Source organism: Gadus chalcogrammus, chromosome 5 (assembly GCF_026213295.1).
Source record: "Gadus chalcogrammus isolate NIFS_2021 chromosome 5, NIFS_Gcha_1.0, whole genome shotgun sequence".
Classification (NCBI taxonomy): domain Eukaryota; kingdom Metazoa; phylum Chordata; class Actinopteri; order Gadiformes; family Gadidae; genus Gadus; species Gadus chalcogrammus.
This window is the reverse complement of record NC_079416.1, coordinates 10,863,153-10,880,753: the sequence shown is the minus strand read 5'-3', so window position 1 is coordinate 10,880,753 and position 17,601 is coordinate 10,863,153. Positions and strand designations below refer to the sequence as shown.

Sequence of the window (17,601 nt, the reverse complement as noted above, 5' to 3'; positions counted from 1 at the left end):
TGGCAGAAAAAAGCACTTAAAGGTGCCATGACATGCTATTTTATGGATGCTTTAATATAGGTATTAGTGGGCCACTAACACGGTATTCAAAGACGTTCCCGAAATTCAGCCGTGGTGCAGAGTTACAGCCACTCCGAGCCAGTCGCACATTTAGCTTCCCCCAAATGCGCTGTTCTGGTGTCTGTAGCTATAATGCAAATGAGGAGGAGCGAGGCGGGTCAAGGAGGAGGGTGGGGGTGTGGCCCTGAGCAGCTTGCAGCCACGGTACCATGCGCTCTGTTTACAGTGGATGTATCGCAATGGCGAGGCGCACATAGCCTTTAGCCGGGGTCTGTAAATATTCTAGAACACGCAGGAGTCCTGGAGCTCTATATCTAAATAATATCATATACATAGATCTCTATATCATATAATATATATTATCACGGCCAAAAGCTGTGTGAGCCGAAATTATGAATCTCGAACGACCGCGTTGGGTTCTCCGACGTTCCTGGTTCTTCCACGTCCACATCAATCTGAAGTAGACTGAACCGCGACATGGAGGAGGAAAGGATTGTTGCCGGGCAGCGCTCAGGCACCTCCGCCTCCTGCAGCGCCGAGGCGGTGGTCCCTCGGCAGCGGTCCCTCGGCAGCGGAAAGCGGGGCTCAAGCGGGAGACATTCGCGGCCAACAATCCCTTTCTCCTCCATGTCATGGTTCATGTTCTTGAGGGAGTCAAAGCCAAAGTTCCTTTCCCCCAATTCATTCTCAACCATGGCTGAGATAACCCCCACTACAGTCTTGTTGTGGAAATACAAGAGACGTCAAAGAACCGACAAGAAACACTTGCGTTACAGTGTGTGTATTCACACACAAACACACACATGTGGCGCTCGCACGGCCGTGTCTCATTGGCGGGTCAAGTCTCTGGGCGGGCCAGGTAGAGTAAGGGGAGGAGCTTAGATGATATGTGACGACATATGATACCACATTCCAAATCAGTGCGCTTGAGCCTCCGTTTTTTCAAAGGCGAGTAGAACACCTAGTGCTCGTTTTACACCGAACGCAAGTTTTAGCCACTCGGGGACCATAGGCAGGCTAGGGGAACTCATATTTATGTTAGAAAACCTCATAAAGTGAGATTTTCATGCCATGGCACCTTTAACAACCCGACCAAGAATGGATGTTTTTTATTTTGGAGAGAAACCAAAATAATGCGGCCGCATGCCAATCGTTGTGAAGAAAGCATTTCCTAGCCCAGGAGCAGGAGCAGTCAGAGATACAAATGGCACTGAGTTGCAGCAAACATTTATAAGCATTTGATAATCCCGGTGGTTCAATTTAGGAACCTTGCAAACCCTGCCTTGTCTTCAAAGCTTCCAAAAGAGCTTAGTTTTGGCTTTTTGATAGACTAGGGAGGAGAGGGGTTTAACCAAAGCCTCATACGCTCCCCATACTTCAAACAATCCTGGCCCTGATCCGTGTGTTTGACTCTAATAAACTGCAACAACGATGAACCTCCGGGTCGGACTGATCTGAATGAAAAGTGCAGTCCGTCCAGTGAGGCGTACGGCCGCTGGAAGACGACTTGATTGACCTCTCAATCTCATGCAGAGTCAGTGCTTGATTCAGAGAGCACCCCTGAGCCCCTGGGGCTGATGGGTAATCGATAGAGCCGGTGGCGGGCCTGGCAGCTCGCCCGTGAGGCTGAGGCCGTGCGCCGAGAGAGGAGGTGGAGAGAACTGTGGGTGCACCCTGATCCGACGGAGAGAAGGCCTCGGTTTGGCGGGTGGGGGTCGGATCAATAAAGCCATGAAAAATGGCCAATGGGTGCAAAAAGGGGTGGGCCAAGTGGTGGAAGTAGATGCATCGAACACAATGAATTCTGGCTCCTTCTGCATTTTAACAACAAGATGGTATTGCTTTACTTTTAAATAAAGAGCCAAAAAACGGAATAGGATTGCGTAGCTGTAAGTGTTTAGTGCTATCCTACCGTTTTAAGAAGTGGGATAACACATCGGTCATAATTAACATATAGCTGTTTGGTGAAGGTTGAAGCTAACGCAAAACCTCAATGTCATAACGATGAAATACCCTTGGAAATCCATAGTTACAGTAAAGTTTTTCGTATGATTTCTCCAATGTAACCATTCCATTTGAATGCAGTGAACTCATGGACGTTACCTCAGTGGCGTGAGTGTCTTTCTTCTTCTTCATCTGGTTGCACTGATCTTCAAACAGCGTGTTCAGATCCCCTTGGAGTTTCTCCTTCTGCTCCTTAGCCTGGGTCGACTCCCCCTCCCCCCTGCACAACACATCGGAGCGTCAGCGGCGCCGGTCAAGGCCTGAACCAGTTCCCGGTAACGGGATATGTTAGAAGAAGGAACACAATTATTACAGCCTATAGAATCAGAAAAGAGAAAGGGGTTAATGTTTGAGCGGCGCTGGAGTGACTTGTACCATGATGAGTCATCTTTATTCACAGGCCTTTGTGATTGCTTTGAATGCGCTTGTGTTCCTTCAATCTTTCAACATTGACTCACTGGAACAGAAAGGAGAAAAACACAGGTCCTTACTCCTTTTTCTTGAGGGAGCCCTTCTTCTTGTAGGCCTTGAAGCTGTCGGTGCTTTTCTGTATCAGGTCCTCCTGTTTCTTCTGAAGCTTCTTCTCCAGCTCCTTTATCTCCTTCTCCTGCCGCTTGGTGACCTTGATGTAGTTCTTGTGCTGGAGGAGCTCTTCAACACTCACCGTGGTGGGGTCTGTCGGTGAAAGAACATAGGCCAGGGGAGACACCATGAGACAGATATAGCTATAGATATAGATATAGATATAGAAAACCACAAGCATTTGTGTTCGGAGACACATATGATCACTTTAACGTGATCAATTTCAACCTTACCTTCAGGGACAAGTATCTATTTAAACTGAGGGTTACCTCCAGCGGCCGGAGAAGGAGTAGAGTCGACCGCGACAGGAACCACAGCGGCTGGAGTCTCCTCCACCCCGGGGTCCGGCTCGCTGACCGGCCCCTCAGGGGCGGGCTCAGGTTCGGTGCCGGGTGCTGGTTCTAAGGCGGCCTCTGGGATGACCTCCGCCTCCTCTGCAGCTTTGGCTTCTTCTGCAGCCTTGGGTTCTTCTGCAGCCTTGGGTTCTTCCTCAGCTTTGGGTTCTTCTTCAGCTTTGGGTTCTTCCTCAGCTTTTGGAGCCTCCTCAACTTTGGGTTCTTCTTCAGCCTTGGGTTCTTCTTCAGGTTTTGGAGACTCCTCAACTTTGGGTTCTTCTTCGGCCTTGGGAGCCTCCTCAGCCTTTGGTTCTTCCCCAGCTTTGGGTTCTCCTTCTGCCGCCTTTGTGGCCTCTGCCTCGGCCGCTGGCGGTTCCACGGCGTCTGTCTTGGTCTCTGGAGTTTTAGCTGGAGAACATCCACACTTCATGAACATCTCTCATACTGTACAGGCCGATCTGTGCTTTCACCAGTGCGACCCAAACAAAACGAACCCATTTACCGCGTCTTCATTTGAATCACCTACAATCCATGTTCTTTAACAGATACAATTTGTGAATACTAACCTATAAACTCCGTCGCTAACCGCGAGCTCCATTACCTGTATCAGGAGCGGGAGTGGCCGACGCCACGGCGGCAACGGCGGGCATCTCGTAGGGGCTGACGTAGGAGGAGGAGGACTGTGAAAGGGGAGATGGAGCACAGGACAACACATTCTCACCAACATAATCGCCTTCCAGGAAGACAATTACTGCTGTTATGGATTTATGGAAGACCGGAGGACAGGTTGTGTATGTCACTCCACCGGTTGCCAGTGGATGCGGAGATTAGTTGTCTCAAGTACGGCCTTCATTTTACCTCCTGTGGTTTGGTGGTGGTCTTCTCTGTGCCCTTTGTTGGGTTGAACAAGGCATCCGTGAAATCTGAGGTGAGAGAAGAAAGCGATAGCGTAACGCAGCAGCACTGTATTCATATATATATATATATTATATATAAGATAACAGAGTGGGGCAGTGCAATCAATATTTTGATTGCACTGCCCCAAACTAATGTAATCGAGTTGAAACGCAAGTATATTGATTTTATGCACTAAATATTTGATAGAAATTGCAGAACAGCTGGATACATATTTCTACATTAATTTTGATTTGAACATTCTCTATTTAAACATTTTGTGTATTTTTTTAAGGGGAAATTTCAAAGTTCTTAGTTACAAAGTGATTCTTTGGAGAGAAATACTGAATATATACATCATGTTTTCAAACTCAAAAATAATCAGTTGAGTAGTCGTGATATCAATATTGACCAAAATAATCTTGATTATGACTTTTTTCCCTAATCGAGCAGCCCTATAAGAGATGATAATATATGAATTATACTTTTGTGAGTGGAGGATTATAAAGGATAAGTTTCATCAAATTTACAAAGGATGGCTTCGCAAAAATGCAATTCTTCATTCCTGAATCAAAATATAAAGTTGATATTTTATTATCTTAATTTTTGAGTGAGAGATGTATTCTGTTTGCCATTCTGTGTGTTTGTGTGTGTGTGTGTGTGTGTGTGTGTGTGTGTGTGTGTGGTGTGTGTGTGTGCGTCCGTATGTGTGTGTGTGTTTGAGTGTGTGCTGATCAATCATATTCAGATACACCAGCATCTCTACGTGATTAGGGCCATAAACACATCCTCTGGTCTCCAGCTCTGCATCAGTGGCCGCCTCCCCTTTCCTGGGATTCCATTTAGACCGGTTCTAAGAGCGGGCGCGCGCCTCGCGGGGACACAGAGCAGACGGGCGGGGCACCTGCGAAGGCGGCCGGGATGTAGTCCTTGATCTCGATGTACACAAAGAGGGCGGGCAGCGTCAGCACCATGTTGCCCTCGCTGCGGAGGGCGATGTGCTGGAAGCCTGGAGGTCAGACGTAAAGAACTCACACACCTTTAACGTGGCTACGACTTTATATGATGTGGCTGTCGACAGAAGACAGGTGTGAGTGCTGGGTTAGGAGAGCCATACAAGGGCTACAGAACCAGTACAAACTGGGGGAGCGTATGCACCGGTGAGTGAGCTGTGAGTTGGATCATGTAAAGTGTTGGGATGCCTTCCTTTCGCTCACCCGACTGAATGGCATCCAGAGGGAGGATCCTGTGTCCCAGGAATTTACCGTTCTCCTCGTGGACCACGAGCCGGAGGGAGGCCATTTCGGGGAGCAGGATCTGGGCGAGGTGTGGCACGAATCAATGCATCAGGGTCAGCCGACTCCTGCATATTACTCACACACTAACAAGTCTCATCTCTCTAAGTACCCTTTCTTCCAAAACGCATTCACGCACACACACACACACACACACAAACATGTGTGTAGTCATCACTCAAACAAACACTCAAACACAGACGTGCACAAATACACACTCAAACACGTGTGTAGTCATCACCCACACACACATACACGCACACACCTTGTCAAAGACGAAGGGCTCCTCGTTCCACACAGGGTTGATGGCGTTTGCCGTGGCGGTCCATTTAGTGCGGAACTTTTTCTTGGGATCTCCCGGCAGTCCGATGATCTCCGCCTCCACACCCGTCTTCACACTCTTGTCGCTCAGGAACTGCCCTGAGTAGATCTGGCGGGACAAGGTGAGAACCCAGCGTCAGAGACCAGTTAGGGGCACTCTGGTCTAGTTTTCGTTGTAAAAGTCTCTCCGCCATTCATTCACAACGACACAAAGCCCTTCCACGTCCCGCTGTGCGTGGTGCGTCTAAAGGACAGGGAGTTGAACCGGGTTGAAACTGAATGCTCATACAAACACCGACACACATGGCCCCCCCGCGGGAGGATAATATGTATTGGTTTTCTCCTAAAGCTTAACACTAATGGATACCAGGGAACAACTCCAGGTAGCCAGCAGGCAGCCGCAGTTATTTCGGGCTGTGTATATACTCACACCGAATGAACCGGCTATAGATAGACAGCACCATGGGAGGCAAAACAGGTCTATGTATGGCATAGAAAGTCAGTCGTTGATGATGCGCACGTGAGCTTCAATTTATGAAACCAATGAGTTTGAGTCCATGTCAGGAGGTCTGAGGGAAACGGAGAGGTATAAATGATACGCACGCTGACCCCCTGCAGGGAACAATTCCCATTAATATTAAATGGAGAGAACAGCTTCAGAGGACACGGCGGTATGAAACCGAGGGGACACTGGCCTCTTCTAACCCGGCTTCGGTTGTTTGTCATGTGTTCAGCGGTCTCTCCGTAAGTCAGTATCAGGGTATATTGTGGGGGGATAATGAGTACCGGCGTTTTCTGTTGTTAGTATTTCCTAAGAGCCACTAGCAGGTAATATTTTTTGAATTACACCCATTGTGTGCTCCTAGGGGCAGCATGGGGCTGTCAATCAGCTGTCCACATGTCACTCTGCACTAGGATGTCAAGCAGCACGCCTCCAGTAGTGCCGAGGTGCATTCAGGAGGTGGATTCATTTAATGCTGGATACACCTGATTATTTACCTGATGGTGGATTCACCTGATGGTGGATTCACCTGATGGTGGATTCACCTGATGGTGTTTCAACCTGGTGGTGTATTCACCTGTTGGTGTTTTCAACTGATGGTGTATTCACCTCCTGGGGGTGCTTTGACCTGGTGGGGTATTCAGCTGATGGTGTGGTGGTGTATTCACCTGATGGTGATGCTTTGACCTGGTGGTGTATTCACCTGATGGTGTATTCACCAGGTGGTGTATTCACCTGATGTCGGGGCTTTGACCTGGTGGGGTATTCACCTGATGGTGTATTCACCTGATGGTGGTGCTTTGACCTGGTGGGGTATTCACCTGATGGTGTATTCACCTGATGGTGGTGCTTTGACCTGGTGGGGTATTCACCTGATGGTGGTGCTTTTACCTGGTGGGGTATTCACCTGATGGTGGTGCTTTGACCTGCTGGCGTATTCACCTGATGGTGTATTCACATAATGGTGTGTACACCTGATGGTGGTGCTTTTACATGTTGGAGTGGTAACATCGATTTCCTTTATGCTTTCCCCACATTAATTAATTTGGGTTCCCAACCTGCCAGTTGCACTTTAAACCTCAGAAGAGTGTCCCCCCACCACCCTTATAGATCGGGCGTATGACTCAAGCTGTTCATGGCTGACTAGCCTATAGAAGCTGCTGATTCAACATATGCCCGGTGTGTGTGTGTGTGTGTGTGTGTGTGTGTGTGTGTGTGTGTGTGTGTGTGTGTGTGTGTGTGTGTGTGTGTGTTAGTGTGTGTGTGTGTGTGTGTGTGTGTGTGTGTGTGTGTGTGTGTGTGTGTGTGTGTGTGTGTGTGTGTGTGTGTGTGTGTGTGTGTGTAATGCTACGTGTGAACCTTGCCTTGATGCTCAGCGTGTTGGCTATGATGGTGTCTATCCTCTCGCAGAACGGATCAAACTTCTTGTCGCTGCGTCGCATGACGTCGTGCTTGAGGAGGTAACCCGACCTCCCGTTGTACTCAAACAACGCCATGTTGAGCTGCATTGGGAAATCTGAAAACACAAACCCAAGTCTGTTCAGCTGCCACTTTTTTGCTGGACAGATACAGTGTAGGATTTCTGGTGCATCTCAAAAAAGGCCAACCCTGACCCCTTGTGGTGAAGAACAGAACCACAGCTTCCAAACATATATCCCATGTCAACCATCATGTACAGCACATGTATAATAGCTCGACCCTGTCAATCGACATAAAAGCATGAATCACAAGATGGGGCGACCAGAGTCTTCCCATCTTGTGATTAATGCTTTTGTGTCAGAGTTCAATAACCCAATAGCTACCCATAGTCTGATAGTTGAGGGCCACGAACTGGCAGCCGGCGTTCCAGAAGGGCTGGGGATTGTAATTGGAGGAGTCCATCCTGGTTCCTTTAGGGTAGATCCTGCTCATCTGCCTCCGGTTATATCTGTGGAACCTGGTTAAAGGTCCGCAAACCCACCCCTGTCCCATATGTACAATGAACAGCCCACCAAAGCCTTGTTGACCGGTGGGATGTGATTGTGCGTGCTCCAAATGAGCAAAGGATACTCGACAAACTCCACTGCACTCTTGGCAATCATCGCTTCTCCTTTGGTCTCCACGAAAGACGAGATGCCGTAACTCTTGTTCTTCTCTGTAATAAAGGAGACGGGAACGTCAACAAATACAGTGTTAATGCAGTTTCAATTTTAAGCGTAGGCAGTAAGCAAAGCACTAAGAACTTGTTTGTTAAATTGACCGTTGCAATACCCACACCAACACTTAGAATCGTCAAGTCAATGAATATAAAACGGAGGCTAGTGATCGTTAATAGCGGTTACATTTTAAGTTGCATTAATGATAAATGAATTGCAGGCAATAACAGTATTTAAGAGGGAGAGCGGAGAAGAGCCTACTTTTGGAGTTTTCAAAAGACATGAACTTGTTGGGCTGGATGTAGTTGACTATAGAGGACATGGCCTCGTAGGCCGTGACTTCCTGTCCTGCAGTGCCCTGAGGGAGAGAGAGGAGGGGAGGAGAAGAGAGTAGAACATCATCCGAAAGGTCGACCGCCTCACTCTCATTGCCCACCGGTCCTATCAGCCGCCCGCTGTATACGAGACAGGGGGCATGCCATGTTGTCCATTCATTAGCTGTAGAACTAGATCAGAAACAAGACTTCTCCTTCTTCTAACAGAGCCTCCTCTTGGCATCAACGTGGGCACAGCGTGACATGTGACAGAAAAGTACAAACTGTGATGTTCTGTACTGAAAGACACAGCCCTCATAACACGCTGTGGGCCTGCTTGACCAGCAAGAACAAAAAGCAGGGTTATCGTCATCTCTGTTTAACCCAACGACTCCACGATCGAATTGATGTTTTTTTATAAATTATTATTTAGCATTGATATTATCTTTCACCGTACCTCATCCGAGGTCTTCATCTTCTCCTCGTCCTGCTCGTCCGCATCGTCCTGCTCCTCGTTCTCGTCCACAGCAGCCGCCTTGGCGTCTGAAGCACCGGACAGACGACAGAGCAGCTCAGAATAACAACGCTAGTCAATTACGCTAGCAGTGGGTTGCACTCAGTGGGTGGGGGGCTCCCATGATGGCTTTGATGATATAAAGGCTTTCAAAATATAAAAGCCTTCATGCCTTGTCGGTTACATTTGCTGATCTGAAGACAGAAAAGGTGGATACCGTATTGAAGAAACATACCGGACCATGGATATTTTTGAGACTGTATATGAGATTCTTCTTATTTAATTAATTTAACAGGGACTGTGCACAACAACAGCAGTTGGGCCAGAGCTACTGAGCTCGTTTCCATCTGTAGTGTAACGTATTGCCTATTTTACTGCACACAATATTTGGTGGTCTCTTTCATTAACAAACCACAACCACCTCCCCAACAACAACAACAACAACAACAACAAGGACTGCGTGCTGGGGGTCCATCTCACCAGCCGGGGCCTCCGGGGGGGCTCCCGGAGCGGCGGGGTCCGTCGCTGCGTCGCCCACCTCTGGGAGCGGGGCCTGCTCCACGATGGCGGGCTTGTCGTGGCCCTTCTTGTTCTTGATCAGGATCTTCCCCATGAGCTCCAAGGGGCTGGGGATCTGCTGACCGGGCTTCAGCTGAGTGGTGGGAGGGGAGGGGAGCGGAGGAAGGGAGAGGGGAGGAGGGAAGAGGGGACGAGGGGAGTGGAGGGGAGGGGAGGGGAGAGGGAGAGGGGAAGAGGGGAGGGGAGAGGAAAGAGGAGGGGAGGGGAGAGGGAGAGGGGAGGAGGGGAGAGGGGAGAGGGGAGTGGGGAGGAGGGGAGAGGGGAGGAGGGGAGTGGAGGGGAGGGGAGAGGGAGAGGGGAAGAGGGGAGGGGAGAGGAAAGAGGAGGGGAGGGGAGAGGGAGAGGGGAGGAGGGGAGAGGGGAGAGGAGGGGAGGGGAGGAGGGGAGACGGGAGGACAGGAGAGGGAGAGGAGGGGAGGAGGGAAGAGGAGTGGAGGATGAGGGGAGGAAGGGAGAGGGGAGGAGGGGAGGAGGGGAGGAGGGGAGAGGAGGGGAGGGGAGGAGGGGAGGAGGGGAGAGGAGGGGAGGGGAGGAGGGGAGAGGAGAGGAGGGGAGAGGGTAGAGGAGGGGAGGGGAGAGGAGAGGAGGAGGGAAGAGGAGTGGAGGATGAGGGGAGGAAGGGAGGAGGGGAGGAAGGGAGGAGGGGAGAGGGGAGGAGGGGCAATGAGCGGAGAGATACATCGTTCGATGGACTCGTAGTAGTCTGTGTGCAAACACTGTGCACAGCATGTATGTGCAGAACACACACGTGCATAGACACACATAGACACACATTCACACACAGCAAGGCGTAGGTAATAACGCGGTGGTGTGTCTGAATGTGGCGGATACATGTGGCGGATACACCCACACGTAAATCAGTCCCCTCAGACGGATCAGGTAACGGAGAACCAGATGCATGTAGGATATTGATGAAAACCACAAGGCCCTGATTGCCTTGATCCCTGCGGCCACCCTGCTACTCACAGGGTATTTCTCCAGCGGTTCCGTAAGCAGGGCATCACCAAATATGGTTCTGCAATAGTTGGCCATCTTCTCCTGCTGCTTCACCCTGGAACAAAGCACAGCAACACCCGTTAGAACACCACACTGACGTAGAACAACACTCCTATGTGTGTCCTATCCCCCCCCCCGTCCCCCGTTTTGTCCTGTCCTCATGTGCCCCATGATACTTAGTGTGGTGTGTCTTTGAGAGTCTGCAGGGAGGCGGGCTGGGGGGGTCACGTACGAGTCCACGTGGTTCTCAAAGGAGAGGACCACTGGGAATGGGGAGGTCTTGAAGGCACTCTCGTTGATGGCTTCGATCACATCCTGTCACAGAGAGAGAGAGACACACACACACACACAGAAAGAGAAAGAGACACACACACACACTCAGAGACAGAGAGAGGTATAAACACAGAGATAGAGAGAGAGGGAGAGAGAGGGAGAGAGAGAGATAAACACAAACACACAGAGATAGAGAGAGAGAAAAAGTCAGAGAGAGAGAGATAAGCAGTATGTTTTCATTGAGATCGAACCTTTAAATGAACTCATCATGTTGTGTTTTTTTTTTAGCAAGAATGGATGGTCAAAGGCAGTTGCACAAACTTGAAAGCAGAATTCCTAGAAGCATAAAAGTACAACACCAATAAAATAACATAACACAAAGTGAAAGCACTGACATTCAGGCACACAGGCAGGAAGTAACACAGAGGGGCCCACGATAACGTTCAAACGGGAACACAGACACACAGAGACTACTGTCATTCTCTCCTAACGTAACGGGCAGACGAGGCCTGACACCCCGCACGGCGTCTTCCTCCACCCCACGAAGGTGTTTTGTATCCGTGTCAGGAAGGAGAAGCACTCCAGAGGCCCTTGTAGGGAAGTGTTAAACCAGAACCGAGAACCAAAGTGAGAGAGTGTGTGTGTTTTAGTGTGTGTGTGGTTCAGAGAGTGTTAGGAGTGTGAGATAAAGAAAGTATCGAGTGTTCTTTCTTTGTGTGTGTGTGTGTGTGTGTGTGTGTGTGTGTGTGTGTGTGTGTGTGTGTGTGTGTGTGTGTGTGTGTGTGTGTGTGTGTGTGTGTGTGTGTGTGTGTGTGTGTGTGTGTGTGTGTGTGTGTGTGGGGGAGCCCATGTAACCCATACATCCCATGTAAGTACAAAAGCGTACATTTACGACCTCAAAGCGCAGGGCAGCCTGCAAAGACCTGTTACACACTGGCTGCCAAGCCTTCAACAGGGGGCTGTAACCTTGATGGGAACCTGACCACTGCTTCTCTCTACTCCAGCCCCACCCATCCCCCACCGCTATCTTGCATGTTAGAACACTCCAGATTAATCACAGCACGCATATAATTCAACGTTCTTGGTTTGAGGATGTAAATTGAAGTGCTGCCAGGATGCACGTTTTTTGCATTGAGGATTTGCATTGATTTTATTTATTTATTTTCTCTCTCTCTCTCTCAATCTCTCTCCCTCTCTCTCTCTCTCTCTCTCTCTCTCTCTCTCTCTCTCTCTCTCTCTCTCTCTCTCTCTCTCTCTCTCTCTCTCCCGCAATGCTTGAGGAATTTTCTTTGGTATATTTTACAATGGCCGAATTGTTTGGGTTTTGGACTTCCATCCAGCATGCACATGTGTGAGTAAATAAAGATCATGAGACTGGTGTTCAACATCAGCCAGTGGTATGTATGGGCACCTTGAAGAGGATCTCAGTGGTCATGGTGAAGCCGTGGGTGATGTAGGGCTCTTCATCTGGGGGCTTGCCCTTCCAGCAGTCGAGCTCCAGACACCGGCAGCCCGAGAGCAGGCACTGGCGGTACATCTCTGGGGTGGACACGCCCGAGAACTGGCCGGCTGGAGGGGTTCAAGCACATCATCCAGACATGACGTCTACATAAGTCCTCATGGCTGTGAATGTGGATGGAAGAGGCTGTGCGTTGCAATGAGTTAAAGGGGTGATATTATGCCACCAGGTCAGTGTGATAAGCCAGTACAAGCCGTTTAAAAATCTGTCAAGTCCACTTGGTAGGCTGGTAGACTGATCTATCCATCATACATCAGGTTGGACATTGCCACTTGTGATCTCACTAAAACACAGGATAAGTCCGATTTTTGTTGACTACAATAGCTGGCTATTCAAACCTAGTGGGATAATATCACCCTTTAATATCTCAGCTGCTATTCTATTGTTGTTTTTTCATATCTTACTGTTCTATATATTATATGTATATATATGTTTGCACCTTAAATTAGCCTAGTTTGTACTTTTTTTGGATTTTATACGTGCGAATGCTCCATTACAAAAGCTACAAAGATTTCGCTGTACCCTCTGCGACGACAAAGGAATTCTACTCCGATCTACTCTCTATCTGACGTTTATTAAATCAGATAGGTTTGTCGAATGACAGACTCCATACACAACCTCATAAATAGCACTGAGGATAGAGCGATTCAATTATATGATAATATATATGTGTGTGTGAGTGTGTGTGCGCGCGCGTGTGTGTGTGTGTGTGTGTGTGTGTGTGTGTGTGTGTGTGTGTGTGTGTGTGTGTGTGTGTGTGTGTGTGTGTGTGTGTGTGTGTGTGTGTGTGTGTGTGTGTGTGTGTGTGTGTGTGTGTGTGTGTGTGTGTGTAACACTGCATGTCGACGCATCTCTCCTCATTGTAACCAGCAGAGGGAGGATAGTAAAGTGGGGAGGGTTTTCAACTCCCACATCCTTGATAAAGACGCCTAAACGAACATACATGGTCCCTTCACTGTATCTGAATTAGTTTGGATAAAGTGGTGTTTGGATAGAGCTTCTGCTATACAACTGAATGGTCCTGCCTGACCTGTGAGGTAGGTGTTGTGGGAGGACTTGATGAAATAGTGAGGTATGGGCTGGGTCATGTCGTTGCAGGTGGCCAGCCTGTCCTGGATGATGATGGAGGTCTCCGAGCCCATGAGGTAAAACATCAGGCCCTCGGGAGAAATCTGGCCTGAGGACACACATCAGTGGTACATGATACACTTGTTTGTTTACATGTATGTTTATATTCATTGCTTTGCATTGCTAAGCCTAAACTGTATATTATTCTATTATTTTTCTATTATATCTATCCATACATCAATCATCCATCCACCTATCATTCATCCATCCATCAACCCTCTGGGTTTGATTGCTTTGCCCTGTCGGTGGCGTCCTCACCCTTGTTGGAGCCTGGCTCGTACTTTTCGATCAGAGCCTTGATCTGGTCGGCCCTGAGGCGGGGGAACAGCTCCTCGTTGAGCCGAGAGTCCCTCTGCTTCTCGTTGAGGAACTTGGTGAAGATGTCCTTCGTCATGAAGGGCTTGGCAGTGCTGCAAGGACAAAAAATCAATCACAGATTCCAAAACCCTCCTGTAAAAATTAGGATTTCCGTTTTGTTCTCTTTAGCGACACCTTTGGCCGGTCATATTCCGGTCATTTTCAACAGGGATAAAAAACGGTGCCACCGACACGCAGTTCGTAATATACAATTCAACATAAAGTATAATACTGTAAGCTGTTTTCATCGGTGGGCCCAAGACTTAATCACCATGGTTTTATCTATTTATATGAAAATAGATAAACCCACTTTAAAATTATGATAATGATGTTATTACAACTACACCGCTGTGTGTTTTTCAGATCCGACAAATGTGGAGATATAGTTATAATGGATAAGGCTGAATGAATTACGACAGGGCGCTGGGTGAAGGCAGCGAACGAGCGAGGAAGACTCACTAGGACGAGAAGATCTCGTAGATCTCAGGCCGTGGACACAGGTTCATGAGGAAGATCTTGAAGGCGGCCTCAGTGAACACATCAGGCTTAATGGTGTCATACTGACGAGGGAAACCGAGCAAGGGAAATTAGTGTAATCACACGGAATAACATTGGGATGACACAGAGTCACGTATGGTTCCATGAGCAGCTCCTCCCCCCCTAACCCTGACCCTCTCACCTTGCCTTTGGGGAGGTGAGCGGCTGCGAGCGCACTCTCAACCCTCTTCTTGTCTGCCGGGAACAGTTTGTAAATGCTGAGAAGGACAACAACAACAGAACTCAATAAAAGCGGTGTTTAATTGGTGTTGTGTTTTATCTTAATACTTTGAGAGACCCGGACTCACTGTTTCACAGGGATCTTGCCGTCCTTGTTGGTGTGAATACAGATGCGCACAAATCTGAAATTGCAGGCAGATATGTAATAAAAAGTAAGTAATTATTATGGTGTAGGTTGAATTATAAACCTATATTCACTAACGCTGATCAATCTGTACATTCATGAGTTCATATAGATTGCCTTATATAAAGTATTATGTATTGTGATGTAATATGCGACCAATAAGTTCACACTGTGGTTTACAGTGAACCACACAAGAGTTGACATGCTATAAGGATGGGAGGGCATACTCACATTTTATCCAGGAAGATTTGTCTGCATGAATTGTTTCTCGACGCATTGTACGCAATGGCAAGGACGTCCGCGGCCCAGTTCTATGATAGGAAAGATAAGGTATATTGTATTAATGTGTTGCAGGCGGGAGGGATATTAAACATCATGACTTCCTCTCGCCATCTACGTTCAAAAGAAGGCCCTGCTTCCCATTCACCACTAGAGGGCGTTCATGTCAGAAATGTGCCATTAACTGAGAGTGAACGCTTGTTTACTTTGAAGAGAGCACTATTGGGAAGGAAGGGAGTGGTCTCCTACCGGTGTGATTTTTTCCTTGCTGGCAAAGAAGTTGTAGTAAGTCAGGTTCACCATGTCCATGCCCGTGACAATGGTAATTGATTTAGAAAGGTGGTTGCTGTCTGGGAAATCCAGGTTGAACACGTTACGGACCTTGGGGTGCTGTGAATGGTAAACAAAACAGAAATCTACTGTAAAGTATTACTGTAGCGTGCATTGTAAAAAGTGTTGACACAAATAATGCCATTGCTCATGAAAGGAGCGTATGCAGATCAGACACCTGGGAGCCATTAGGACGCCTAAGACAGGCAAATCTGAGGACCAGACCATGCAAACATTTGCAAGCACTTGCTGACTGACACACATACTAGACAGACAGACAGACAGAAAGACACACACACACACACACAGACACACACACAAACATACAAACATACACACACAAACACACACACACAAACATGCACACACACACATGCACCCACACTTACGTACACATGCACACAAAATATACACATACACATTAAACGAACACATTACAAATAGCATCCCATTTCCAGGGTTAGTCTGTTCTGTACTTCCTGGTGAATGTATTTGACCCCTGACCTCTGTTGATTAAATAGGAGGTTTAAGTCAGACTTGCGATGAATATCGAAAGATGAATATAAAAAGTCTGATGGCCGACAGGTCAAGTTGAACACAAACTCGGCCAGCACTAATAAACTGTAAAAAGTGTGTGTAAACGTTTAAACTCTTTGACTTGTGTATCCCAAGTCTCTTAAATGTCCTGGTGTATTCCGAGGGAAATGTGTGTTCTTATTGACAAATCAAATGAGGCTGTGATTTGTATAACGCGATTTGTGTTTGTGTGTGTGTGTGTGTGTGTGTGTGTGTGTGTGTGTGTGTGTGTGTGTGTGTGTGTGTGTGTGTGTGTGTGTGTGTGTGTGTGTGTGTGTGTGTGTGTGTGTGTGTTTGTGTGTGTATGTGTGTGTTTTGTGTGTATCTTGATACTTGTCTATTGTCCCTTTTTTGCATGGCAAATGCACGTTGCATGGTGTAAATTGAGAGGCGGATGTACCATTACCTGTCGGTCACTTTATAAGCGCTTAAAGCTTACCTAACCAAGGTAGGAATAACACGTTTGATGCTTTGACTATTCAACCCAAAATGAATGGCTCATTCATAATTATAATTCTCCATATAACAATAATAATAATACTCACTTTAGGGAGTTTGGCATATTTCCCTATCCTGGTGTCTCTGATGTGGGCCACATCAAGGAATGTTGTTTCCTAGGTGCAAGAAACACAATGATTAGAATACAGCCTTAACAAACAGGGCACCGCTGACACCGATGGTTATCAGTAAAATAGTGTCAGTGATGTGTGGCTTAGATAAGCATTTCGGTTGATATCAGGTATTTAGGATCATTCTTCTTATTATTATCAAATTTAAAAAAAAAAGTTTTGTTTTGAAGCAAAATCACTAATAACTTTAGTTATACTCAACTATATTAAACTATAGAGTTTAACTAATGCTATAACTTTAATTAATAATTTAAAAGGAACATAACTGAATCAACGTTGAATGAAGGTGGATGCAGTTGGTCACCTTGCTTTGGTTGGTCCAGTACAGGTAATATCCCTTTGGGTCCATCTTCATAGTGACAGGACCCGTCTTGGTGGAGTCCTATAGTTTACAGGAGGAAATCCACATTTCTAGAGGTACAGTATGAAACGTTGTGGTAAAACTGCGTAATGGTGATGCCTATTGCATGTTACATACATGTAACGCTTTGTTCAGATAATTAAGAAAACAAAGTTATTCAAAATGTTAGATGATATATATAACCTACTTATAGTTGTGGAAGTAACCGCATTTTGTACAGAAGCCAATGAGGTCTAAAGCATTTTGTATACATGGTTTCCCTAGATTCATTGTGACTCAAGGGTTTAGCAGGTCTGTCTGTGAAGGACTGGTGTTTTCTCTGTTATAGCGTGGTGAAATCTGACTTACCTCCGACCATTTGACGAACCTTTCTCCCTTAACCAGGTATTCCTTCACCTGGGGAGGCTCCAGAACATACCTCTTCTTGGTTAGCATCCTGGCCTGCTCTCCTCTTTAACCCCCTCAGAAAAAAGGCTTAAACATACACTATATACTTCCTAGTTCTGATAGCACCATGGTGCTTTGCAGTGATCTACGCTCTCTTTCACGCTCTCTCTCTGAGTCTCTATCCTGCGATGTCAAAGCGCACACAGGGAACTGGAGTAGGACGGACGGCAGCGCTGGCGAGACGCACCCAAACACATATGCATTGCAAATGAAGTGGAGGGTCAATAACAACATACCAGGAAGCCTACTGGTGGAAGACAAGGATGGGTG

At 47.4% G+C, this 17,601-nt stretch overlaps 1 protein-coding gene across 1 annotated transcript in view; it reads right to left on the bottom strand.

Moving 5' to 3' along the window:
* The window catches only part of plcb2 (phospholipase C, beta 2), a 22,037-nt gene extending 4,718 nt beyond the window's left edge, over positions 1-17,319 (bottom strand). The window contains exons 1-27 of the mRNA XM_056589717.1: positions 17,233-17,319; positions 16,828-16,905; positions 16,440-16,508; positions 15,238-15,378; positions 14,941-15,020; positions 14,654-14,707; positions 14,488-14,563; positions 14,268-14,368; positions 13,710-13,861; positions 13,354-13,500; positions 12,216-12,373; positions 10,764-10,846; positions 10,502-10,586; positions 9,414-9,608; positions 8,900-9,013; positions 8,390-8,486; positions 8,043-8,127; positions 7,796-7,920; positions 7,358-7,509; positions 5,436-5,600; positions 5,093-5,192; positions 4,780-4,884; positions 3,840-3,904; positions 3,583-3,661; positions 2,906-3,389; positions 2,556-2,789; positions 2,164-2,284 (exon numbers count right to left, since the gene is read on the bottom strand). Coding sequence (XP_056445692.1) covers positions 2,164-2,284; positions 2,556-2,789; positions 2,906-3,389; positions 3,583-3,661; positions 3,840-3,904; positions 4,780-4,884; positions 5,093-5,192; positions 5,436-5,600; positions 7,358-7,509; positions 7,796-7,920; positions 8,043-8,127; positions 8,390-8,486; positions 8,900-9,013; positions 9,414-9,608; positions 10,502-10,586; positions 10,764-10,846; positions 12,216-12,373; positions 13,354-13,500; positions 13,710-13,861; positions 14,268-14,368; positions 14,488-14,563; positions 14,654-14,707; positions 14,941-15,020; positions 15,238-15,378; positions 16,440-16,508; positions 16,828-16,905; positions 17,233-17,319 — 3,432 coding nt within the window. The remainder of the gene's footprint in view (positions 1-2,163; positions 2,285-2,555; positions 2,790-2,905; positions 3,390-3,582; positions 3,662-3,839; positions 3,905-4,779; positions 4,885-5,092; positions 5,193-5,435; positions 5,601-7,357; positions 7,510-7,795; positions 7,921-8,042; positions 8,128-8,389; positions 8,487-8,899; positions 9,014-9,413; positions 9,609-10,501; positions 10,587-10,763; positions 10,847-12,215; positions 12,374-13,353; positions 13,501-13,709; positions 13,862-14,267; positions 14,369-14,487; positions 14,564-14,653; positions 14,708-14,940; positions 15,021-15,237; positions 15,379-16,439; positions 16,509-16,827; positions 16,906-17,232) is intronic.
* Between the last annotated feature and the right edge of the window lie 282 nt (positions 17,320-17,601).